This window comes from Macrobrachium rosenbergii, chromosome 7, assembly GCF_040412425.1.
Source record: "Macrobrachium rosenbergii isolate ZJJX-2024 chromosome 7, ASM4041242v1, whole genome shotgun sequence".
In the NCBI taxonomy this organism is placed as follows: Eukaryota; Metazoa; Arthropoda; class Malacostraca; order Decapoda; family Palaemonidae; genus Macrobrachium; species Macrobrachium rosenbergii.
Genome location: NC_089747.1, coordinates 40,016,938 through 40,042,501, shown reverse-complemented (window position 1 = coordinate 40,042,501; position 25,564 = coordinate 40,016,938). Strand labels below are relative to the sequence as shown.

At 42.3% G+C, this 25,564-nt stretch overlaps 1 protein-coding gene across 1 annotated transcript; it reads left to right on the top strand.

Annotated features, from left to right (window-relative positions):
* The first annotated feature begins 466 nt into the window (after positions 1-466).
* LOC136840337 (suppressor APC domain-containing protein 2) lies at positions 467-24,708 on the top strand. The gene is given in 11 exon segments (XM_067107033.1): positions 467-690; positions 2,687-2,831; positions 7,774-7,898; positions 8,542-8,691; positions 9,797-10,242; positions 11,895-12,107; positions 14,089-14,293; positions 15,322-15,468; positions 16,541-16,631; positions 16,634-16,782; positions 17,255-24,708. Coding segments are annotated over 10 exon segments (1,785 nt in total). The 5' UTR covers positions 467-690; positions 2,687-2,701; the 3' UTR covers positions 17,384-24,708.
* The last annotated feature ends 856 nt before the right edge of the window (positions 24,709-25,564 follow it).

Sequence of the window (25,564 nt, the reverse complement as noted above, 5' to 3'; positions counted from 1 at the left end):
TACCAACCCACACAATTATAACCCTGGTTATAACCACGATAACCACCCATACAATTCTAATCCCACACGGCGCAAAAAAAAAAACCGGATTTAAAGAGCGTGGGAAGGTATGCCGTGACGTCACAGGCGCCCTGCCCGGTGATTGGCTGACCTGCATTTCAACTTTGTTTACACCTTGCGCTCTCCGAAGACAGGTGGTGGTGGCGGTGTCTCAGAAATGTGAATTGTAACCCTATTTTTCATCTCTCCGTCTCATTTCTCCCCCCGGGTGAGTTGGGAGGGGGGTGCTTCGGGTCCCCCGTGGTTTCGGGAAGGCGAAATAAGGGAGATAAGGCGAATAAATGCGGCCATTTTGAGGCTTAGACGAGTGAAAAGAGGCCGAGTCCATTTGGAGACTTCAACGCAGCGAAAGTTGCGAGAGACTTCGAAGGGGGAATGATAATCTGATTTTTCACCTCTCCGGCTCGTTTCTCCCCCGGGGTGGGTCGGAAGGGGGTCTGTAGGTCGCCTGTGGTTTCGGGAAGTTTAAAATAAGAAAGATGTTACGTATAAATACGGCCATTTTGAGGCCTCGACGAGTGAAAAGAGGCCGAGTTGGTCCATTTGGAGACTTCAACGAAGCGAAAGTTTGGGACTCGGAAGGGGAATCCTAATCTTATTTTCCATTTCTCCGGCTCCTGTCTCCCCCGGGTGAGTTGGAAGGGGGGTCTATGGGTCGCCCGTGACTTGGGGAAGTTTAAATAAGGGAGGTAATATATAGAAATAAGGCCATTTTGAGGCTTAGACGAGTGAAAATAGGCCGAGTGAGTCCATTTGGAGACTTCGACGAAGCGAAAGTTTCGAGGACCACTTCCTCCCCCGGGGACGTGGCGCCCTCACTGGGACTGGCTCGCTTTCTATTGCCCACCATTGAGCTCAATTTCAGGATGGGAATCGATTTTTTTTTTCCTGTTTACGACAACGGGGTATAGGCCTAGGCTAACGAGTTAGGCCGAAGTTCCTGGGGTATTGTTTTATGAGTTGCCAAATGCGCGATATGAAATTGTAACCTACATTTTTCAGAAGATCTCTTCATTCTTGTTACTTTGAACCCCATAAACACTTTTCGCAAGTGATGAATAAAAAACGAATCAAATTACGACTTACACGGTAAGACAATACCGGCCCCCTGCCCCCATAGCTAATACGGCCAAATTGTAACCAGTAAACACCCCTAGGTTAGGTTAGGTTGGTATTTTTAGGTCCTTTTAGTGACCTATCATTTCCTAGCCATTTTTGCATGAAAAACGCAAAGTGGTTTTTCATGCAAAAATGGCTGGCTAGTCATGTTGCCAACTTATAAAATTTGACCGTTCTTGGTTCCTTGTTGCTGTAGGCCTAAGCCAAAATACCCTTGTACCTGGTGTATAGGCTGCCGTACGATACTGTTTACGGGTTAATGGAGATTGGACTGGATTTCTCAAAACATATACCCAAAATTTTGCTGTGTGAATTTAGGCCTATCAAGCCGATGTGCATCAGGTATAGGCTATAGGGTCCCGCTTGGTATCAGGTAGACTGAAAATATCAAGTATTTCAAGGAAATATTAAACTTTAATATTCTCAGAGCATTATAACAATGTGGACTTGACAATTAGGCCTTACATAGAGAAGGCTATGCCACATGAATTTCAGAATGTCTCTGCCCTGCTGTGCACATGACAAGTGAGTTATCGGGTGTTAGGTATCGAAGGGCACCTTTGCCGTAGTGGGACCTTAGGATAAAAGAGGAAGCAACGGTATTATTCAGAAGATGAAGAACCCCATTCATATGGAACAAGCCCACCAAAGGGGCCTTGACTTAAAATTCAAGAGTTCGTTCTCAAGAAGTAGCAGAAGGTAATGGGCAATACAGGAAAAGATCATTTATTAGATAAAAACTTTAAATCAGCAAATTAACAAACAAATACAAATGTAAAATGTTAAAATACAAGTGGCATTATATTAGGGGAGTAATGCATTGCATCTTGGCCCGAACTTGTAGGTTTCAATTGCACTGCAAATAAAGAAAACTGTCAACTGTAAACCCTTTGGATTCCCAGACACCCTAACTAGCCTGACGCTTATCCGAGGGGACTAGCCTACGGTTTGCACCCGCTTAGCCTAGGGTAATTTTACAGGAAGGCTCCGTGAGGCACCATTTTTAGTACCAGCCCCTTGGGGATGAACGTAAAGACATAAACGAAAAATGGTAGATTCTTCAAATTATCTCACCTTTACTGCATTTTTGTATTCACTTAAAAATCTTTATTAGCAAATGATATCTCCAAGTGGAGCTCAACTGTAGAATGACCTCGTCAAGTACAATCTTGGAGTGGCTAATTGTTTTACCGACATAGCCTGGAATTGTGCGCCAGTATCATCAGATATTTCCTTAATGCTGAGATTTTTGGGATTTATGTAAATTTATTATGATTCTATTTTTATTCCTTGCTATAAAGTTATTTTCCATGATATAATGCTATCATTTTAGATGTATCTGTAATATACAGTATTATAATTGTTGAAAAATGTTTAAAAAATATTCAGTAAACTAATGTTGATTATTTTGAAGGTAACAGAGTGAATTGTGAAGCCTAGTAGCAGCTTGTTTGTGCCGTGATGTGGGATTATTGCTTTTGTTTCAAAGAACCTCTTGGTATTCCAGATAACTACATTCATCATGACCGCTACACATCATTCTTCCAGTACTCTGGCGCCCCTGGATGGCTTGCCGAAGCCTTTCGTGAATGCCATGCGGACCCTCTTTGACATCATGGACGACCAGCGAACTGGATACGTCAAGTTTTCAGGTGAGGGTCTTCGGAGTTGTGCTTGGCGTAGAATTAACGGCGAAGTGATGGTTTTTTTTTCATGTTTTAAGTACAGACACCACCCTACTTAACAAACGAGTTACGTCCCGTGGTGGGCTAGTGCCGTCAGTGCACCTCATGCGGTGCACTGTAGGCATTATTGAAGGTTCTTCGTAGCGTCCCTTTGGCCCCTAGCTGTAAATCCTTTCATTCCTGTTACTGTACCTCTGTTCATATTTGCATTCTTCCATCTTGCTTTCGACTCGCTCCTAACATTGTTTCATAGTGCAGCCGAGAGGGTTTCTTCCTGTTACACCTTTCAGACACTTTTACTGTCGTTTTCCGTTTCAGCGCTGAATAACCTCCCGGGTCCCAGCGCGTGGCCATTGGCCTAAATTCTGTGTTCTGTTCTACAGACGAGTAACGTTCCTGATGGCTGTTTGTTTGAATTGTTTGAAAGTTGGGTACTGTACTCTTTACACTAATTTAAGTACAGTATGATATAAAGTCAATACATTACTGCATGTTTTTTCATCCTACTGTACATAGAGTACAGTATACATACTGTATTTTATAGAACAGGCATGCAGAACAAAACTTGAACTTCTGGGTGGCAAAGTGGAGCACTGAACATGTAAGGTGTCAAAGAAACGAGCAGGTAAAAGTTACTGCTACTTTATTACAGATCCAGGCAGCTTATATTGCGGCCGACTGACGCGGGCCGTGAGAGACAATGGAACTGACTGTGACTTGAGGTCGAAACAATAAACAATAATATGCAGTGAACGAGTACAAATTACAATACAAAACATACAGAGCTACAATATAGATACAGTCTTGATGCCTGTGAATGAAGAAACATGTGATACACAATGTGTGACATTCGTATAAATACCATAAAGTAAAAATGATTAAAATGCGTGACCTGGCACGTTTTAGGCGTGACTAATTGAGCTTGAAGAAAACGGGAAGTCATCAAAGAAAACAAGCTCAGCGGAGACTTAATTAATGGCGCCGCAAACACTATCCTGGCGCCCGATTTGGTGACTTTACAAATACTCCCAAGACGAGGGACGCGCCTGATTAATCCCTGTATCTGCTGGGACGCTGAAGGGTGCCGCGGCTCCTTGAAGATAACTGAGGGGCCTCCCGCCTGTGAGGCTGCTGTTTGGGCGGTTCCTTCCTGGGGCGGCCGCGCCTGCGGGGGTGAGGGCGTGCTGGAGTGCGTTTGGGCGGAAGGGGTGCTGCGTCGCTGCCGGGACTCTCCGACAGGAAGGCGGGCTTTAGCCGGTCTATGGAAACCCAGTCGTTCTTGCCTGGGAGTGCCAGCTGAACGCTTGCTGTTCCGCTCCAGCACGCGGAAGGGTCCCCTGTAGGGCTTAGTTAGTGGTGGACAGGCGGCGTCGACTCTGGACGAAGACGTGGGTGGCGGATGACAGCTGTGGCGGCATGAAGGTGGTTGCTTTGTCGATGTATGAGCGCCTGCAAGGGGCGAACTTGCCGCCACGTCGCGGGAGCCTCTGCAGAGATGGGGAGTGGCGATCATCCGTCCACGAGCTCTCCCGGCACCACGAGGGGTTCCCCAGGGTTTGTTCAGCTGCGGATGGGGTGCCGTCGGCTCTGGGGGCGGTCCTCAACCCGAGGAGGACCCACGGCAGCTGATGTTTCCAGTCCTCGGCGGTGCAGCGGGCCATGAGGGATGACTTTAAGGACCTGTGGAACCGTTCAACCAGGCCGTTGGCCGCTGGGTTGTACGCTGTGGTGGTGTGGTGCGTGGTTCCCAGCAGTTGAGCCAGGGCAGACCACAACTCGGAGAGGAAAGCGGGGCCCCTGTCGGTTGTGATGTGGTCCGGGCGCCGGCGGCTAACCCAACTGGAGAGCAGGGCCTCAGCGCACGCCGCTGGCGGTGGCTTCTTGCATGGGTGTGGCTTCGGGCCACCTCGTCGAACGGTCTACCACCGTGAGGGAGGTATCTGGATCCGCCTGATGGGGAAAGGGCCCGGCGACGTCGATGTGGATGTGGCCGGCGGCGCCTGGCTGTGGGAACTCGCCTACCCCCGACTGCGTGTGACGACCCACTTTACTGGTGTGGCACTGCAGGCACTGTTTTGCCCAGGCTGTGGCGTCCTTTTTGCACCCGTGCCAGACGAACTTTTTGAAAGCAGTTTGGCCGTGGTCCTGCCGGAGGGGTGTGAGAGGCCGTGAATGATGTCGAATACCTGGCGGCGGCGTGAGGCTGGAACCAAAGGGCGGGGCTGGCCTGTGCTGATGTCACAGAGCAGGCTGGGGCCTCGGGGCGAGGGTCACGTCCCGCCACTTGAGGGATGTGATGGCGGTGCGGTATGCTGGGGTTTCTGGGTCAGCGGCCTGTTCTCTGGCAAGGTCCTGGTAATAAGATTTAAGAAGGTCCAATTTAGTGAATATTTTGGCCCCGTGAAAGGAGGCCGTGAGGTCTTGCATATTGGGTAGAGGGTAGTGGTCGGGCTCCGTTGCAATGTTGAGCCGCCTGTAGTCGCCGCAGGGTCTCCAGGAGCCGTCCGGTTTCTGCACCATGTGGAGGGGGAGGCCCATGGACTGGAGGCTTTCCTGCAGATGCCCATCTGTTCCATCTCCGCATGAATGCTTTTTTCGCCTCCTGAAGGCGCTGAGGGGGAAGCCTGCGGAACTTCGCATGTGTCGGGGCCCTTTAGTCACTATATGGTGGTATATGCCGTGCTTGGCTGGGGCCCCGGGACTTGGCGGCTCGGGCTTAAATACCTCAGGGAACTCCGACAGAAGGTGTGCATACTGGTGGGGCGACGGCGCTGATGGTGGGTCTGGGTCCCGCCGTTAACGGAGAGACCGGCAGGAGTCGGTATCGGGAGGCGCTTGCGCCCCACGCCGACTAGCAGGCCGAAGTGCGCCAGAAAATCGGCCCCAGGAGTGGGGTTCCTCGTCCGCGACGATGAAGTCCCAGGAGTAACTCTGGCCAAGGATGGAGATCGACAGGAGCCTGGTGCCGTAGGAGAGGATGGGGTTCCGTTGGCGGCCGTCAGGAAAGCGGCCGGGTCTGGTGTCTGGTTGCGGTCCTCTCTGGATGCTGGGAAGACCGACTTAAAGGCTCCTGTGTCGACCAGCATCATCCTGCCGGAGACGGTGTCGCGGACGTAAAAACCTACTGTTTTGAGGCCCTGGGTTCTTCGGCTGCCATGGCGGCCTGTCCTGCTGGCTGCCGCCACCCCGCTTTTTGAACGGTTGAGCACGCAGCAGGGCGGCAGGCAGTTTGGGCGTCCTTTCCGAACCACTTGTGGTAGCGACAGAAGCCCGGGGACCTCCGGCTGCTGTGGTTCGGTGGACGTCTGTTGGCGATGGCGTTGGCGGGCTGCTCTCACGTCCTCTTCAGGCTGGACGGAGCTGACCAGCTGTGTGGCCGGTTTTAGCTGCTGTGAAGCCTTGACGGAGTCTGTGAGGTGTTGTGCCGCCTCTGAGGTCCTCGACAGGCATAGTGTAGGGGTGAGCGATCTGGTTGCGTACTTCCGGGAGGAGTTGGCGAAGGTAGATTTCCCGTATGAAGCTTATCTCCTGCCGCTTGTTTGTGCCACCCAAGACTGGTATTGACAGGAGATCTCGACCATGCCCCAAAGCGTCTCTTGGATTGAGGTCGTGGCGTGGATTATTGGCAAGGTCGATAGCACGGGCGGCCCGCTCGGCGATGGGCAGGGGAGCAAGCTTCGAGGAGGAACTTTTTGTGGTGCTGTATGTGAGGTGTGTGTTTGGTACTCGCGAGATGAGTTTTCTGTACACGTCCTCCGGAAGGGCGTTGAGCACTGTGTCGGCCTGTAGGATTTCGTCCGTGAGGTCCGCGATTCTGAAGTGGCTCTCCACCCTGCGCAGCCACATCGATGGGTTCCCCTGCGTGCGGGCGGCAGCTTTACGGTGAGGGCGGCCCGCGATTGTGTTGCCCGGCCGTCGTGTGTTCGGGCGCTGGTGTGGAGTTGCGGGAGGGCCTCGATGCGGGGCGGGCGCGGCTGTGATGGGAGGTAGGTAAACCTCGGAGTCCGCGGGTCCGCGTTTAACTGCATGAAGGAGGGGATATCCGCGTCCATGCTCACTCCTTTGACCCCTTACTGGAGTGGGGTACTCGCGTCAGTACGCACTTTCGTGCGCCGTGTGGTTCCGCTAGTGACGCTGGTGGGGTGCGCCGACGAGAGTCAGCACGCTCAAACGCTGGTTACAGCGCGTGTTTAGGCCGCTAAGAGCGTTTTGGAGAAATCCTGGAGCCAAGACTGAGTCGCCGTAGTGAGTCCGCTAATGGCTCCGGGATACTCCGGGGGTCACCACTGTAAGGTGTCAAAGAAACGAGCAGGTAAAAGTTACTGCTACTTTATTACAGATCCAGGCAGCTTATATTGCGGCCGACTGACGCCGGGCCGTGAGAGACAATGGAATTGACTGTGACCTGAGGTCGAAACAATAAACAATAATATGCAGTGAACGAGTACAAATTACAATACAAAACATACAGAGCTACAATATAGATACAGTCTTGATGCCTGTGAATGAAGAAACATGTGATACACAATGTGTGACATTCGTATAAATACCATAAAGTAAAAATGATTAAAATGCATGACCTGGCACGTTTTAGGCGTGACTAATTGAGCTTGAAGAAAACGGGAAGTCATCAAAGAAAACAAGCTCAGCGGAGACTTAATTAATGGCGCCGCCGAAACACTATCCTGGCGCCGATTTGGTGACTTTACAAACACAATCTAATTTGCCATCCCATTTGTTTGTTTCTCAGAAGTATGTGAGTCGAATGTTCGTAAATAGGGTGGCGTCTGTATTGAAAGGTTGAATGTAGCATGATCCGTTGTATGTAAACCCCCTCCCTCTATAATTCATGTCCAGAAGCGATTTTTTCTGCCCCGTTTGGTGGCTGACGTTGCGTTTACAATTCCAGAAATCGAACGCAGGTGGCAGGATGATGGGGCGCAAGGTATGCCCCGAGGAGTGTTGGGTAGCCTTCGCAAAGTCACCCCCCCCGATGGTTACTTGTCGTTTGAGCGGTTCTGCGCTGGTCTGCAGGTAGGAAGTTTTTTTTTTTTTTACTCTACCTATGTTCATATTCTCTTTCTCCCATCTTGCTTTCCATCCTCTCCTAACAATTGATTCATAGTGCAACTGCGAGGTTTTCCTCCTGTTACACCTTTGAAACCTTTTTGCTGGCAATTTCCGTTTCAGCGCTGAGTGACCCCATAGGACCCAGCTCTTGGCCTCTGGCATAAATTCTTCCATGTTCAGTTCTGTTGTACAGGTAGGAAGAGTCTGAATGTTGGTATTTTTCACTTGATTATTACAGTGCTTCTTTTTAGCCTAAATTTCTAATTACAGCTTAAAATGGGGTCTGTAGTCTATTTTGTCCTTCTTGACGTGATTATTACAGTAAATTCTGTTTCATTTTTGCTTAAGTTTCTAATTAGAGCTTAAAATGGACAGATACATTGAGTTTATCAGTGTCTTAAACCTTTTAATCATTTGCAAAGAAAACCTTATGAATATTTTGTACTGTTACATTTTTAAGGTATACGGAACAGTTAATTTTTTCATACGCTAATGTATTTTTGAAGTTCAAGGGACAGGTGTTTATGAAAGATAGTGCATTGTGTCGAGATGGTAAAAATGAAGTATGCGTAACTCATTATCACTCTACTTCTCTCCTGCCTGATAGATAAGTTTATTGCGTAATAAGATGGAGGACAAAATGCCCAGCAACAATTTTGGCCTAAACATCCCACCCAAGCTGTCAGGATCAAACACAGGACTTCCACCACCCCCGCCTCCCCTAAGCAGACCTCCTTCAGCACCAATTCTAGACCAGGTAAGGATTTTACTTTGCAAACGAGTTAGCAACCTGTTTTGTTTTTATGTTTCAGGCCTCAGAGGAAAGGAGAGACCCGCCATTTGTAAAATCCCGTGCCACACTGCAGGCATTACTTAAGGTTCTTAAGGCTGCAACCCGTTTCATTCCTTTTACTGTACCTCCATTCATATTCTCTTTCTTCAGTCTGACTTTTTCCACCCTCTCCTAACAATTGATTCATAGTGCAACTGCGAGGTTTTCCTCCTTTCAGTGTTGAATGACCTCTTGGATCCCAGCGCTTGGCCTTCGATGTAAATTCTGTATTCCAATCCACCGTTTATAAACTGGGATGTTCTTGAAATCAAGACAAATGGCTATAGGTACCATACGCAGACGGAAAGAAATAATACATTTTTGGAATAATGGAGTGGTATATGATTTCCTCATAGAAATTCTAAGACGATTTGGCATGGTGAATATATGGCAGCCACAGAGGAGGGTGCATATAGGAAGTGAAAACCGTTTTGAAATTCTTCAAAAAGAAGACTTTTTTTTTTTTGAACAGTGGAAGAGGATGCTCTATTGTACCTTATAAAATTTTTTATGCTGTACTGTTAGTTTTTAATTTCTACCTCAGTACATGGGAAGGACGTGATGAGGTTGGAAATAGACCTATTGACCTATTGAGGACATTTATCATATCTGGATGAAGTTACTGCCTTGAAGAGAAATATATATATATTTGGGAAAAGTAAGGAGTTTATGCATTTTGCAAAGTATAAACATATTAATCTTATCAAGTTTTTCAGTGGTGGTGGTGCTGCATATTATATTTCCTGGGGCTTTAAGATGAACTTGAAAGCCTTCGGCTGACAAGAAGGCTGTAGTGTTTAGTAATTTTAAGTCACTCAAATCTATGGAAACCTTTATCAATAGACTTTGACATTGTTTGAAAGTACAGTATTGTTGTTTGCTTATTAAACTTATATATGTAGTGAAGAAACTTACTGCTTCTAAAAAAAGTTCAGAGAGAAGTTAGCATCTTTAATCACTAGATGAAGATAGACTTTTCTTTCAAACTTCACCAGGAATGTGTTCTCATACACATATTTGTTTTTTTAAGGAGCATCACCCTAAACTAACACGTACAGTCACCAGCATCCCGTCTACCAGCCAGGCCAGTGCTAGTAGTGGTTCCCATCACAGTCGCGCGGAGCGCACGGTATCCATGCCACACCTGGACGACGTTGTGTCTCATTCCGAGCACTCCGCCCACCAGCACTACCACCAGTCTGAGTTTCGATCTCACGGCTCCAAACCGGACATCAAGATGGGCCTCGGAGTCATGTCCCACAGCAAGTCTGTCGGGAACATGGCTGGACCGCCAAAGCCCCCACGCGTCATGGACAGAGACAGAGGCACCCAGAGTCTGGATCGCAACATGGAGAATCGGAACCTGGGGGAAATCGGCAGGATTCCGAGCGACATTCGCGCAACCCACTCGCTGGAGCGGGAGAGGTCTGACAGAAAGTGGGACCTTGAGAGGTCCGATCGACCACACCGAGACAGGTCAGTTATGGGTTTTAGTTTTCTTTTTTAATGTTTTCTTGATGAAGTTCACCTTAGTTTTATAAATTTTAGACGGGTTTTTATGAGTGCACGAAGTTAAACGCATGCTTCGTTGGAGCGTCACTTGTTCAGGTCTGGGCTTGCTACCTCAGTTTTGTTAGGATTGGTAGGAATGTACATGCAGAACTAGGACCACAATAATAACTAGCTTGATGTATTCAGAGCCAGTGAAACAATGAAACATCATGATGAGAGTTTGAAGTGAAACCTATCCAAAATCTCTGATGTAAGTTAACCTGTAATGCATTACAAGATTGGTAATGCACAGTATACAGCATACAGAAGTATGTTGTCTATACTGTACATAGAATTTGATTCATACTATACAGTACTTAGAAAGTTGGCAAGCCAAGAGAAATCTTGAGAAATTGCCAATCCAAGCAAACATGAAAAAACTAAAGTTAGAAAAAAAGCAAGTAAATACTATAAATTAAAAGCTAGAATGCCCATGAAATGATAATTTCTTTTACAAACAATAGACAGTATCAGGGTGTACATATTGAATACAAAGAAACAAGTAAAGATAAAAAAGTAATTTCAAATTGAAAAAGAAATCTTAAGAGATATAAAATGTAAACTCCTTGTAGGGGTTTAGTGCTGTCAGTGCGCCTGACTGGGTGCACTGTAGGCATTGCTAAAAGTTCTTTGCAGTCCGTGCGGCCCCTAGCTGCAACCCCTTTCATTCCTTCATAATATCTTGTTATCCACCCTCTCCTAACAATTATTTCATAGTGCAACTGCAAGGTTTTCCTCCTATTAACCCTTGTAACCTTTTACTCTCAATTTTCCTTTCAGCGCTGAATGACCTCATGGGTTCCAGTGCTTGGCCTTTGGCCTAAACTGTATTCCATTCCATAAAATATGAACTAGATTTATGAAAGAACTAAAGATTTGGCAGAGGGTTAATGGCAATTTTTTCAGAGCTTTTAAAAGCCGATTATTATACAGTAGCCTAGACGTAGTAGGTTGGATTAAACATTCAATAATACCTACATAAAATACTGTCACCAGTTTAGTTCCAGGTTATGATAAAATAACATTAAAAATTGTGTTTTTGTTCGTTTGCCGTCACTTCCTGTTGGTATCTGTGTGAATTGTCATGTGAGTTGTACAGTTACGATTGCCTTCCATTTACGTGAGAGACCGACAGTTCCCTGGGGAGGTATTCTCTCATTTTTATTCATCAACTTGCAATAGATTGTGTGCCTTTGCATTGTAGTTGAATAATTTGTATCCCGTAGGGGGGTATTGCCGTTAGTACACCTCATGCGGTGCACTGTAGGCATTACTTAGGGTCTTTAGCAGCGTCCCTTCCTTAGGCCCCTAGCTGCAACCTCTTTCATTCCTTTTACTGTACCTCTGTTCATATTCCCTTTCTTCCATCTGACCTTCTTTAACCCTCTGCTAACAATTGTTTCATGGAGCAACTGCGAGGTTTTCCTTCTGTTACTCCTTTAGAACCCCTTGCCGTCAATTTCCCTTCCAGCGCTGAATGACCTAACAGGTCCCAGCGCTTGGCCTTTGGCCTAAATTCTATGTTCTATTTTATTCTGAACAAGTGCTTATCTGAAGGAGGCCTCGTTTAATTTCAGGGATCGCAACGACCACGTTGACTACCGAAGGGACAGGGGCTCTAGTCTCGAGCGACTATTAGACCCAGAAGAAAAGGCCAATCACGTTCCTCTCGGCAAGGCGGGAATTCGCTCCGCTTTACAGACGTGGCACAAAGAGAGGAGAAAAGGGGAAGTGGGAGATAATAACAACAACAATAAAAATTTCCAAGACAAAGATATTCGTGACATGAGGTACGGTGCGCTTTTGTTGATGTTTTCGCCATTGAAATTAGTGTGTCATAAAAATCCAGCTAGTTCGTGGCAGTTGCTCCGTGAATGTGTTTCCCAGTTAATAGTATTTTGCTTTCAATAAGTAGCAATTTTTATGTCGAATGTGAGCAGCTTGTTTTTCGGAAGACAGTTGGGTTTAGAAGTGTGGTGGTAGTGAGGACTGATATTTAGCTGATATTTTTCATAACTGAACTTTCTGTATGCCTTATGACCTTCTGTTACGTCTTTCAAATTAAACAAAATAATCTTTGGAAGCTTGAATTTAAGTCAGTGGCCCATGTGGGCTTGTTCCATATGAAAAGTGTCCATGATCTTCATAAAAATAATATAGTATAGAATAGATTATGAGAGCTCTTAATAAGACAAGATATTTTTAAGGCCCTGGGATCTGTCAGGTATAACATGCATTTTGTTAAAGGCAGCTAAGGAGGTATGCATCTTGTAAAAGGAATTACATATTTGTAGATCTTGAAAAGTCATTTAACAGAGTACCAGTATAAGCAGTTATAGAATATTACAAGGTAGGGGTGACAAGAAAGAGATGCAGAGCATTGTTTTATTATGACAAGATCTAGGGTGAAGATAGTGGCAGGCGTGTAAGCGGGAATTGAGATAAATGCTGGTTTCCGTATATGAGATCAGCACCGACTCACTTACTGTTTATCATAACATTAGAGGCAGTGAGAAAGAAAAGCAGAAAGAGAGGACCCATACAGCTTCTATATGTTGACGACAGGGTGTTTAAATGCAATGCATGTACAGGACTTATTGGTGCAGTGGTTAGGATTTTAAAAAATAAATGTCATGAGGTTTTTTGTTGCTCGGCGTGCATAAGAAGAGAAGGTTTTTGTTCTCCAGCATGCATAAAAAGTGAAGTTAGTGAAGTGATGCATAGGAGAAATATGTTATGATGGAAAGGGACAATACTTCTGTTACCTAGGAAACACTGGATTGTACAGCTGGAATTTGAGAGAGCAGTAAGTGGAAGAAAAAAAAAAAAGACTAGCAACACCCTGGTTAGTGTGGAAAGATGTTGAACTTCAGTTAAAACAGGAGCATCCCAGACATGAAAGGACACACGGACGACTCATGCCCCTCTGTGCATTGGTGACAGGCACTTGCAAAGAAACGAAGAGATTGCAGAAATGACTAAATGCTGGTGTGTGCTGAGAAGTTTATGTACCAGTGATGGAATAGCGTCGATGTCTGAAGAGGAAAAAATGCACTTCTGGTTGATCGTGTGCTTAGAAGAGGTTACAAATCAATTTGTCTGATTTTGGGAGTTTTATAGATAGAAATGACAACCCAAAACGTCACGGAGAACTGCATAGGTGAGGATATGGGCTTGCTCAGTATTCGGGCAGACAGTCTTGAAGATAGAAGAGAGTAGAGAGAATTCATTAGAGTTTTAACCCTTTGAAGGGAAAGGGTTTATACACATGACTCATGAGATGGCTGAATATTCAGGCAGAGAGTGTAGAAGATGAAAGAGAATTGAGGGATGTATAAACATGGTTAATAGTGATGAGAGGATATTTAACTGACAAATTTTTTAGAAATTTTCAAAACTTTTTAAACTACAAGTATATTCAGATCATCCTTTGAGAGGCCGTGTCAATTACCTCTAATGTCTTAATATTTTGATAAACATTTATTTATTGCCGTTCTTCTGTAGGTATCGCTTAGGGTTCTTTGCAGCGTCCCTTCGGTCCCTAGCTGCAAACCGCTTTCATTCCTACTACTGTACCTCTGTTCATAATCTCTCTTTCTGCTTACTTTCCATCCTCCCCTAACAATTGATTCTTAGCGCAACTGCGAGGTTTTCCTCCAGTTACGCCTTGTAAACTTTTTTACTGTCAGTTTCAGCACTGAATGACCTCACAGGTCCTAGTGCATGGCCTGTGACCTAAATTCTATATTCTATTCTCTATCTGTTCTTCAGGGTACCATTGCCAGCCGAGCCCTTAGGTAGAGGCGTTGGAGACGGAGGGGACGGCTCTCGGACGAGTGTTGGCAATCAGGCCGAGAGTCATTTAGCTGCCGCACTGTCAGCAAACGTTCCTAGCTTGGCAGCCACTCATAAAAAGTCGACTAGGAAGAGAGAAGCTCGAAGGCATACTCTGCAGAATGGAATTGATTACAGCTTGGTAGGAGCTCTTAGCATTTTGAATTTTGGAAACAATATGAGTTGGAGATTTTGCATAAATTCGAAGCTTTGAAGGTTTACATTACAGACAGCGCCCTACTTACGAACATTCAACTTACAAACTTTCAGAGATACAAACAAACGAGATAGCAAATTAAAGTCGTGTTCAGAGCGGTCCCCTTTGCCACTCGTAAGTTCAAATTTTGTTTTGCGCGCCTGTTCTGTTCATACAGTGCTGTATGTACAGTGTATTGTGCTTTAGGATGAAAAAGTGTACAATACTGTATTGATTTTACATCATGCTGTACTTGAATAGACGTGAAGCGTACATTGACCAACTTACAAACAATTCAGCTTACAAATGGCCATGTGGAACGTAACTCATTTGTAAGTAGGGTGGTGTCTGCGTTTTTATATAAAAATTCAAAACAGTTTCTCAGATGTAGACATCATTTTGTGTAGACAGTAACTTCTTGGTGTTTGACATGCTCAGGTATGAGAAAGTGAAGACTGCGTCAGACTCGTAGCTGTGGTACTGAGGACCAGTCATGTCCAAATTCATGTTGGTTAAGGAATTCCATCCAGATTACTGTTGATATATGTAATGCATGTATAGCAAGCTATATTTTATTGACCCTACTTGCAAAATGAGAGTGTAATGCTTATTCAGAACAATGTTATTTCATCATGATCATAGCTATTTATCCATATAATATTTTAGAGTACTGTATAGGTACACATTAGGCCATTTTGGTATTTGACTGTAGTGTGGCAACCCTAAATTCAAAATATCACATTAGCGTTTCCGTTGCATAATGTAGGCGACAGGTCCCGCCCGCTTGTTGTTTTCTTAGCTTCTATAATATTTTACAGTACTTGTCAGTGTTTCCCCAGGTGTGAGGACTAAAACGGCTGATTTTTTATTTTAATTACAGTACTTATGGTCTTTTTCTCTTGCATACAAATGTGCTTTTTTGTTTTCTTAACTTATATAATATTGTACTGGTAAATGTTTAAATGTCTCCATAGGTACGAAGACTGAAACAGCTGGAAGCAGAGAGGGACATGCTAGTCCAAGGGTACGAAGTTGTGGAGCGAGCCAGGAGTTGGTACAGACAGCAGTTGCAGGCTGTGTCGGAAAGGATACACTACTTGCCCCAAGGACCCCCACAGAATGTAAGTTGAATGCAGTAAACCCCCCGTATTCGCGTTCTCACGATTCGTGGACTCGCGCATTCACGGTTTTCTCTGGGGAACATATCTAGCCATCATTCGCGGAAAATTCGCCCATTCGCGGTATTTGTCACTGAGAAATCTTCACTAATTACTGTATTTTCATATAATTGTCATGAATAAATGCACTTTTTGTGATAAAACTATTAAAGTACTCAGGTCTAAGCATTTTTACAGGGTTTTTCTTGTGTTTAAACTATCAAAATGGGCAGCTCTTAAGTTTTTTTAGAGGGGGTTTTAAGTATTCGCGGATTTTAGCTATTCACGGGGGCTGTGGTACGCATCCCCCGCGAATACGGGGTTTCACTGTATGTGGTTTTGAGGATGAGCAGTTCCAAGTTTGCCTTTACCTTTGATCCAGACTTCCGTACCTCACAGTGTAGAAGTATATGTGTGCCCAGAATCATTCTTCTCTATTTTTGAGAAACTAGTTTGTCACGAAGTAGCTACGATTGCACATTCGAAGCCCAAAAAATGTTAAGTTATTGGAAGGTGATGTCATGCAATGCATTTTGAAGTGCTGAGATACTAATGGGCCCATGTTTATGAACATTATTTTCATTTGGGCATTGCAGTATCCATATTTGGTAGTTATTACAATGGTGTCCTCCATGGGGGAGGGGGAGGTCTGCTTAATATAGGCCTTGTACTACATTTTCTTTGGCGAGTACTATAAACTCGAGAAATATCGCTCAGTGGTCTTGTTAAACTATGGTGATAGCAAGAGCGATTGTAAAAATAGAAAGTTTATAGATAGTAAAGACATAGCACTACTGCTCAACTCCCTGCATTACTCGGTGAATTGTGATCCTTTTCTATAAAATATTTGTACATGTTTACTTGTATACCTCTTATCTTATTTGCTAATCTTTTCCTGTCCTTATAATTATTGTATTGTACTTTGCTTTTGTTTCCAATATTGTACTGTATATATATTACTTTATAAATGTAGATTATTCCCTTCATATTCAACATGTGTACTTGACACTTACAATTACTGCCACAATATTTTCAGGAGCCAAGCGTAGAAGCTCAGCAGGAAATGTTGCACTTCCAGCTCGCTCGCATTCACGAAGTGAATTCTCACCTCCGTGCGCTGATGGAGGCTTCGAACGCGGTTTACCTTCCCACATAAATCTAGCCATCAGACCTACCGTGTCCTCCAGTAATTTTTCTTCAAAGAACGTGGGTGTCGACCCCGAGGAACAAGTACGAGTTATAGAGAGACTGAAGGACCAGAATCACCTTCTCACAGAGGTATAATATAAGGGGATTACTATAAGCACAGGATGTTTTACCAGTGCCTTAATGGAAAAAGTTCTGTGCTAATGTACATTAAGAAGTGACGAGTGTTCATCGCTCACAACTGTATACAGTACTGTTAAGTTTTTTTATATAATTATGATGAACTAAGCTTAACTAAAATATAAGATTTGTTTTGATTGGACACAAGTACAGTTTTTCCTTTATATCTATAGCAATTGTAATTTAATGAATAATTCCTAGTGTGAAGCAATTTCACCACAAAACTGAGCAAAAATTTTAGAGTTCTTATACTACTTTGAAGGAACCAAGATTTTACCTGCATATACTGATGTAAACGGAATATTTGAATCTTTATAGGGTTTAACATTGTTAGTTGAGGAACAATAGTGCATATACACTTAGACTGTATAAAACAATAATAGACTTGAATATAAATGCCTTTTATTTTTTTCTTCACCGATAGGAGGTCAGCTTGAAAAGTGAACGCATCACTGGACTCGAACGGGAAAAAGCTGCGTTGTTGAGGGAACTGTTCCAATCTCGCTCTTCTCAGCAGCTGCAGGCCACCTCAGCAGATTCAACATTCATGTGAGAAGTTTCCTCAGAAGATGCCAAGTACGGAAACTTGCTTTCGTCTTTTAACAGTTTGCAAGTTTGATTTCTCAGAGTGGTACGAGTGCTCTTGAATTTCTTATCATGCAGGAAGTGTTATATCCTCAAGACTGCATTTAAATGTTTCCATGAACAGGGTATTTGCTCATCATTTTACAAAAATATTACATACATATGGTTATCATTGTGGCATATTTTTTTTGTTGGTGTCACAGTGGTAAATAAGATTGAAGTCTATACAATAGACTGTAACCAATAGTGAAAGTTTATGTGGGTTGATTTTGTCGTTAGAGTCTTCATTGTGCCTTTGGTCATAGCGTTGACAACTTCATAGGAACCTGGGTCTTTCGGCAGCAAATACTGAGACTTCTGTAGGGTGCAACACGTTGTTGATTTGTCACACAACGCTCTCAGTCCGTTAATAGTTTTTTGTTGTGTCTTGATATTTGTGGTCTGGTAATTCTTGTTCATTGCAAACCCTTAAGTTGCCAGAATATTGTTATTAGCGTAGATTATTCAGCAGATTTTTACTCTGCAGGTTTGCAATTATGAAAAGGAAGATTCAGAGCTATATTACACTGAATAACAATCAGTAAAAATGACTTATACAACCCAGCTTCTCAGAGTGAGAGATTCTTTAGGTTCAGGATGGGGGAAGAAATATGTCAGAGTTCAAATTCAAGTCAGAGGCTGTTGGGGAGGTTACTTGTACAGGTGCCTCAACCCCTTCCACCTGTAACTGACAGCAGTTTTGTTGATTTTTTACTAGTGAGTAGTGTATGGTATATTTCGGTTTATTTGGAGTATATATAAGAGATTTGGATGTGCCAGTTACTCGACTATCAAAATTGATTGGTGGTTGTTTATGGTGAGTTACAAGTTTTCCTGTTTTGACATGACATTATATAAAGGTATTTTGTTACTCTATGAATAATCCTAAATGCACCTTGAAAATAACTAACGCCGACATGTTGGAAATTGTTTTGGTATGATATTCTTATTGTGTTGAAGTACAGATATATTTTTGTCAACATTCGTTTGTTTATGTGCAGTTTGTTACAGGTAATGAGTTGATTGTTTTTATTTACTTTGAGAATTTTAAGATTTAGTTGAATTTGTTTGAAGTATTGTATTGAAAATTGCCAGTTGTAGAGAATTTAATATTATCTTTGATATTTTCTGTTGGGGCAATATGTGTAGAGGAATCTGTTGACAATGAATTTTTGAGATAGGTGGGAATATTGCATTCGAGCTGAACTTAGGTTGCCAAAGAACTTCCAGTCTCAAGAAATACTAATGATATTATAGTAGTTATAATGATCAGCTTTCTGAATTGTTGAAAAACGTTGAGGACACAGTGCTTATTATTATTTGCCTTTATTTGCTGCAAATTGTTCTGTTGTGTCTCATGATTTTCAGTTGCTTCAAGTGTTGTGGGAATTTCAAGAAATTCGGTTGTATTTTCCTTACTGACAAGAACACCTGTTTTTTAGTTCTGGACCAGTTGACAGTGAGCATCGCCATGCACACAGTTGTTACCTCTGGATGAATTGTCAATGAGCTTTTCTGTGCTCATAATTTTCAACTCACACCCAATGTACAAAATATTTCTTGACAATTGACATTAAGCTTTGAAATGCACGTCATTTTCTGGACAGTTGCTAATTGTACACACCCATAATTGTTGTTTAGTTCTCAGTTGGTTGACAATGAGTATTGCCATGTTCACAGCTTTCACTTCAAGACCACTGGACAACGACCATTGCCATGCACACAATTTTTCCTTCTAGACCAATTGACAGTGAGCATTATTATGCATGCAATCTCTAGTAAGCATTGCTATGCACAGAGTACTGACTCCTAGATCAGTAACAGTTTACATCACCTTACCCACATTTTAGTTCTGGACCAATTAACAAAGAGCTTGCCTTGCACAGTTTTTCTTTCTTGACCAACCATAATGAGCATTGCCATGCATACTCAAGTTTTAGTTCTGGACCAGTTGGCAGTGACCATCGCTATGTACAGTTTTATTTCTCTTTTCTTTACGTTGTATTTAGAAATAGGAGCTTTCATGTGGAGTTGATAACTTTTTATTCATGTGGCATTAACAACTTTTTATTTAACATTCTAACTTTTGTTGTTCCACTTTTAGTTCTCCCACAAAAACAAATTGGGTGAGCTCCATCGGCGTGATTCAGAAGGCCTACTCAGTTACTTCATTGTTATAACAATGCTCTTAATCAGTGGCAGCTCAATCCTAACCAGAACTGGAGGGTTTGTTTATTATTATTACACACAACTTTCATATGGAATTTCGTTTACACTTTGATATTGCCTTCATTACTATTCCTTCTTTGAGATAGGCAAGTAATATCCAGTTTTAAGAGATTGTGGACTTGAAGTTTATTGTTAGGTAGATGATTCATTTCCTGTCCTTTGAGGTTAATTAGGGAAGCTCAGTAACTTTTGGAATGGTTGACTGGTGTATAGGAGGACATGTCCAATAATTATAGGGCGAAGTGACTCAGGTGAGTGGATGAGACCAGTCAGTTTTATTTCATCATGATAAAATGGCTGGAAAGAAGTGCAGATACCACCCTACTTACAAACATTCAGAGATGCTGCGATTTTCTTCTGCACGCCCATTCTATAAATTACAGTACTGTGCGTATAGTGAATTGTGTGTTAGAATGAAAAAATGTACCAGTACAGGACTGTGTTGACTATATATCATACTGCACTTACATATGTGTGTGTAGAGCACAGTAACCAACTTCCAAACAAATCAGCGTACAAACGGCTGCCCAGAACGTAACTCGTTTGTAAGTAGGGTGGTATATCTGTAAGATATACCACTAGACGACAAAAGAGAAAACATCAGAATTACATAGGGAAAACTTTGGTCAGTCGTTTGTGGACAATAGCCAAATTATTTTTTTTAACCTGAGAATTGCAGCAATTCTGTTGTTGAGGGTAACACTTCTGCCATACGAGGATTCCTATTTTACAGTGAGTGAGCATGTTTCAAAAAGTAGAGAACAGTTTGTGTACGGAATGGCAGGGTGAAAGGAAAAGTGGGACTCTGAGCTTTAGGAAACCCAGTTATTTTACGTTTCATCACAGCATGTTCATCAGCTGAAAGGTGATAGGTAACTTGACCAGCAGCAATAGACTCTTACATAAAGAGTAAAGAAATAACAGTATATATGAGAATTGAAGCTTATGATAAGAGATGAGTGTGTTAAAAACACTGTCACTGGGAACCAAAGCCAAAGATATATGAAGCCATATGATGCATTTTGAGTGAAAGTCACATACATGAGTTCTGATGTTTTTGCTGAAGGAGTGTTAGTTCTTGTGTAGTCTTTGTCCTTATGCCTGAAGACGATGAAGTGTTTTAGGTTTTGGTATTGAGAGTCTGTGACTTAGTTTTAGTTGGGCTAAAGGCAATAAGCTTGCAGTTCTATGTGTTTTCTTGAGCTCAATCCACTGGCGGTCAAATCGTATAAAAAATGTCAATTTTCCACTGGTAATCAAATCATATAAAAAATTTCAGTGAAGTGACAGCTTCGATGTTGTATTTCAAGAGTAGTTTGAATGTCACACTGCTTTATTAGAGTTGTTAAGTTTGTTGGGATTCAAAATTTATTTCTCACTGAATATGCCGCCACCTATTTTAGAAACAGTCAGAATATAGAGTAGAATGTGCTTTAGTTTTTTACTTGATGGTTGTCCATTTTTGTATTTCATGAGAATAGATGAGGTTTTTTACATATGGCCGGTAATTGTAGAGAGGCATAGTCATGGGCTCGTAAGCAACATGTTCTGTGAACTGATGTGAGTGTTTATCTCCTGAACTTAGGAATGCGAAACTTTTTACACGGTGAACCTTTTACTTTTTGTCAGTTATAATTATTGTACTTGTTTTGGAAACATTGTACTTTATGTCAGTTATAATTGTTTTACGCCTCTTTTGGAAACCTTTTACTTTTTGTAAGTTATAATTGTTTTACTTGTGTTTTGGAGAATGTGATCTTTTTAACTCTGCAATCTTCATGTCTAGCTCTGTACGGTTATATTTATATTTTATTCTTTATCTTTTTAGCCTGACAATTGAACACTTATCCAAGAAATACTCATAGTGTAATTTTCTTAGGGAATGCTTATCCAAGAGGTACTCAGTTTTGAAAAACCGGAGCATTGAGACTTAAAGCATTAGGTTTCACAGCCAGAGTGAATGCAGATCTCTGTGCATAAGTGCCTTCTGCTAATATTGTAAGTATCAAGTAGTGATTTGTAGCAATTCCAGTTGGTCACACGTATAGTACACTGCCTTCTGCCTTCATCACAGTCAGCCTTTGGCAATGTAGCGGAAAGGTAGTAGTTATTTTGTCAAAAGGTTGTACAGTTAAGTTTCTAAATACAGACACCACCCTACTTAAGAACAGTCAACTCTCAAAACTTTCTGCACATACAGTACTGTTTGTACAGTGTATTGTACAGTACCGTGTTGATTTTATGTACGACTGTACTTAAATAAGCATGAAGAGTACCGTAACCAACTTTCAAACAATTCAGCTTACAAATGACTGTCTGGAATGTAACTCGTTTGTAAGTAGGGTGGTGTCAGTAACTCGCATTAAATAGTTGACAATCAGGTCTTCCACATGCAGGCAGTCCCCGTTTTATGTCAGGGGTTCTGTCCCCAGTGGCGCACTGTAAGCCAAAAATCACTGTAACCTGAAGCATCTTAATTATAATGGGAATAAATAGTACCTAAAGTACCGTAAGTCTGGTTAGTGGCTCCGTAAATCCACTTACAGCACTGAAAAATTGGAGTTAAGGGCACTGTAAGCCCAGAATGGCTAACCCAAACCTGAAGTAACCCGGGGACTGCCTGTACAAAGACATAATGTCTCTATAAATAACGTATTTTTAACTTGTCCTAATAATTGTATTTTATGTATTCCTACAAAAGAAAAATTATCAGTCGAATGGTTTTCTTAGTGGACTGGAGTAATAACAACAGTTTATTCTGATCAGAATATTAGGTTCTAATGAACTTTTGCTCTCTTCAGATAACTAGCGAGGGTTTCAACTGGAAAATACAGTCTCGGATTTTTTCCTTCCGTGCAGTAGAGGTGATCAGGTGTAAATATTTACAGATGAAGGAGTGTGAGGAATGAAAATTATACCACATGACTGAAAGTATTTAAAGGATTTTAGGGGAATTTGAGGGTGTGAACTTTGGATGTTTTACCTGAGGTTTTGGATGAAAAGTCTAACTTGTTTAGAGTATAAATAGCTCTGTAAGTATAGGAATTCCATCCATATCAAGAGGCAATTTCAGTTCTTGTTACATTGTGCATGCATGTTGCACATTAAGCAGAAACAAAGTACTAGAAAAGTACAGTAATGTGAAGTAATTAATTCACTTTTAGTGGTTAACACCTACAGTTCGTGCGAGTTGCCTCGTTCGACTTTCCAGGATAAAAGTGTTTATTGGAGGTCAGTGTCACGGTTTTGCTTGTTGTGTAAGAGGAGCCATATGTTTTAACAGGTAGTATGCAAGATATTCAGTGTTACTTGGGGCCCCCTGGCCAGGTCAGGGCACAGCGCCCTAAGTTAGGTCAGGAAGGTAAGGTCTTTCTAGGTCGTTAGGATTCCTCACGCCTACCCACCTCCCTACTCTGCATCCGCACCGTTGAAACTTTAAAAAGTTGAAGTAACAAAGCCTGCAGCGTAACTTCTCCAGCGTGCCCGTCACCAAACGTGGCATCGGACCCAATTTTCTTCGTTCATTCCTGCTTGATCTTGATAAGGGTAGTGTAGGCTATGTGTCCTGGTGGCATTTGCCTCAAGGGAAAAAAAAAAAAAAGTCATTATTAAGACTGACAAGTGAAATTGTTGTCGTCGGCCAATGTATGCAATCTGATTGCTGAAGCGTGCCATTATGATCTCGAATTAGGAATAGAGGTGAGAGAGAGAGAAATAGGTACAGTTATGTGAGTGACTGTCTTCTAGGGTTGTCTTTCTTGAGGTTTTGAAACGTTCTGTAATTTTACGTAAACGTGTAAGTCACGATAGAGAACACGGCTTTATTTCTACTGATGACTGTACTCTGTTAGATTTAGGACTTCTTAGCCTTGTTTTTCTTTTTTGTTAATGCTCTACTCAGTAAGGCTTTAATTTTAAACCAAATGATCTATTTATATCATACGATTGAGTGACAGCATTACCCCTCTGGCTTTTCTCTCCAATTACCTTTCAAGACAAACAGTCACCCTTTACGTAGCAGTGTATCTGAATGCTTTGGGGTGTTCACATAATTGTTATAGTTAATATATTTATTAGTATTAACTAGTATTTATTCAGAGAAATCTAAAATGTTTAAGCATTATTATTCATAGCTCTCTTTTTTCCAATTGAATTATATTACCGATAATGATTATTTGCTTGTGCAGACACCACCCTACGTACAAACATTCAGAGATACAAACAAATCGGATTGCAAATTAAAACCGTGTCCAGAGCGCTCCCTTTGCCACCTGTAAGTTCAAATTTTGTTCCGCATGCCTATTCTGTACACACAGTATTCTGCATTAGGATGAAAAAACATATACAGTACTGTATGAATTTTATATCGTACTGTACTTAAATAGGCTTGAAGACTACAGTAAAGAACTTACAAACATTTCAACATGCAAACGGCCATCAGGAACACAACTCGTTTGTAAGTAGGGCGGTGTCTGCATTCAGTCTCATTTCTGCAGGGTATTTTGTAGCCAGAGTAAGGGTGGTTAGACTGAGATTGTTGTACAGTACACTGCAAATTGAATTTGCTTGGTTCTAACTGCAGGTTGTAGCATTGATCATCACTGCCTTAACTGTTGTACATTTTCAGGGTAACAAATAATTTATACATTCAGTTATGCATGCAATTTGATTGAGATATTTATGAAAAACTACTTTTAAGAATTTTACTTTCAGAAATCTTGCCTTTCATGAAGGAAAATTTTGTATTTTGAAACTCATACTTTTTCTATAGAAAGCATTATGCGTCGTGTTTTTTTATGAAGTTAAATAAAATGTTTTCTTTAAGGAATTGTTGCTTGCTTAGACAGTACAGTGCATTAAATATTTTCACCCCATTTTCTTAATCTGTACAAAGCTAAAGTTATTCTTTACTGTTGCAAACTAATGTGTCAAGTAATTCGTTTTAAATAGTTTTTTCTTAGACTGTGTAATTGCACTAAACATTCCTTTAAAAAAAAAATGCCGTCCAATAAACTGTGATTTTTAGTCCTTTGTTTCACTTTCTTCTTTTCACATTGTGAAGATGAAAGGATTCTGAATGTTTGCCGTTTTGGTCAACATGGGCTCTCCAACAGGAAGATTCATGGTAAAGGCTTGGAAGTTTTTGAGGAGGAATAGAGGAATTTAGGCAGATGAAAGGAAGAGCTTGTTTCGAGCTGAATCTATAGCACTGACAAAACTGGTCTATTCAACAGTTCCTTGCCCACTAACACCTTGGCTGACATGAAGGAGAAGAATTTCCCTGCTCGGAAGCTCTCCAGACAACGCGTCTGCTTAAGTGCAAATGCTTCTGGCAGCCATTGTTTCAAAGCATTTGGACATGCAAAGCACCCTGTGCTCTTCGTGGATTCAGAACCGCTTTTGTAAGGAGGTTATTCATCATAAGACACAGGATTTTGGCATTGCTAGACACAGGGTGAAAGCCTTCCTTCTTGTCAATGATGCATCCCTGCCATAACCCATTTGATTGATACCAAAGGATAATTAAGGTCATGCTTTTGAATACAACTGACTGTTTGTTGCTGCGAAGGAGGTGATGGTGGTATTCGAGGATGAGGGGAAACTGCAGCAAAGGTTGGATACATGAAGGGAACTGATTTTATGGAATCATCGAAGGTACAGCACTTGTTAATGTCTGCCATCTACAACTTCTAAGACACTTGGAAGGATGTCACCAAGTCTTGGATGGGAGGGAACAAAAAAGCTCCCGTCGACGAGTGTGACTGGATGATGAGCAACACTCCCAGTGTGACTGGATGATGATGGTGGTGGTGGTGATCCTGACTTCAAGTTGAGATAGCAGCTGCAGCTGCCACTGGTAAGATGGAGGAGGAAGGCAGTG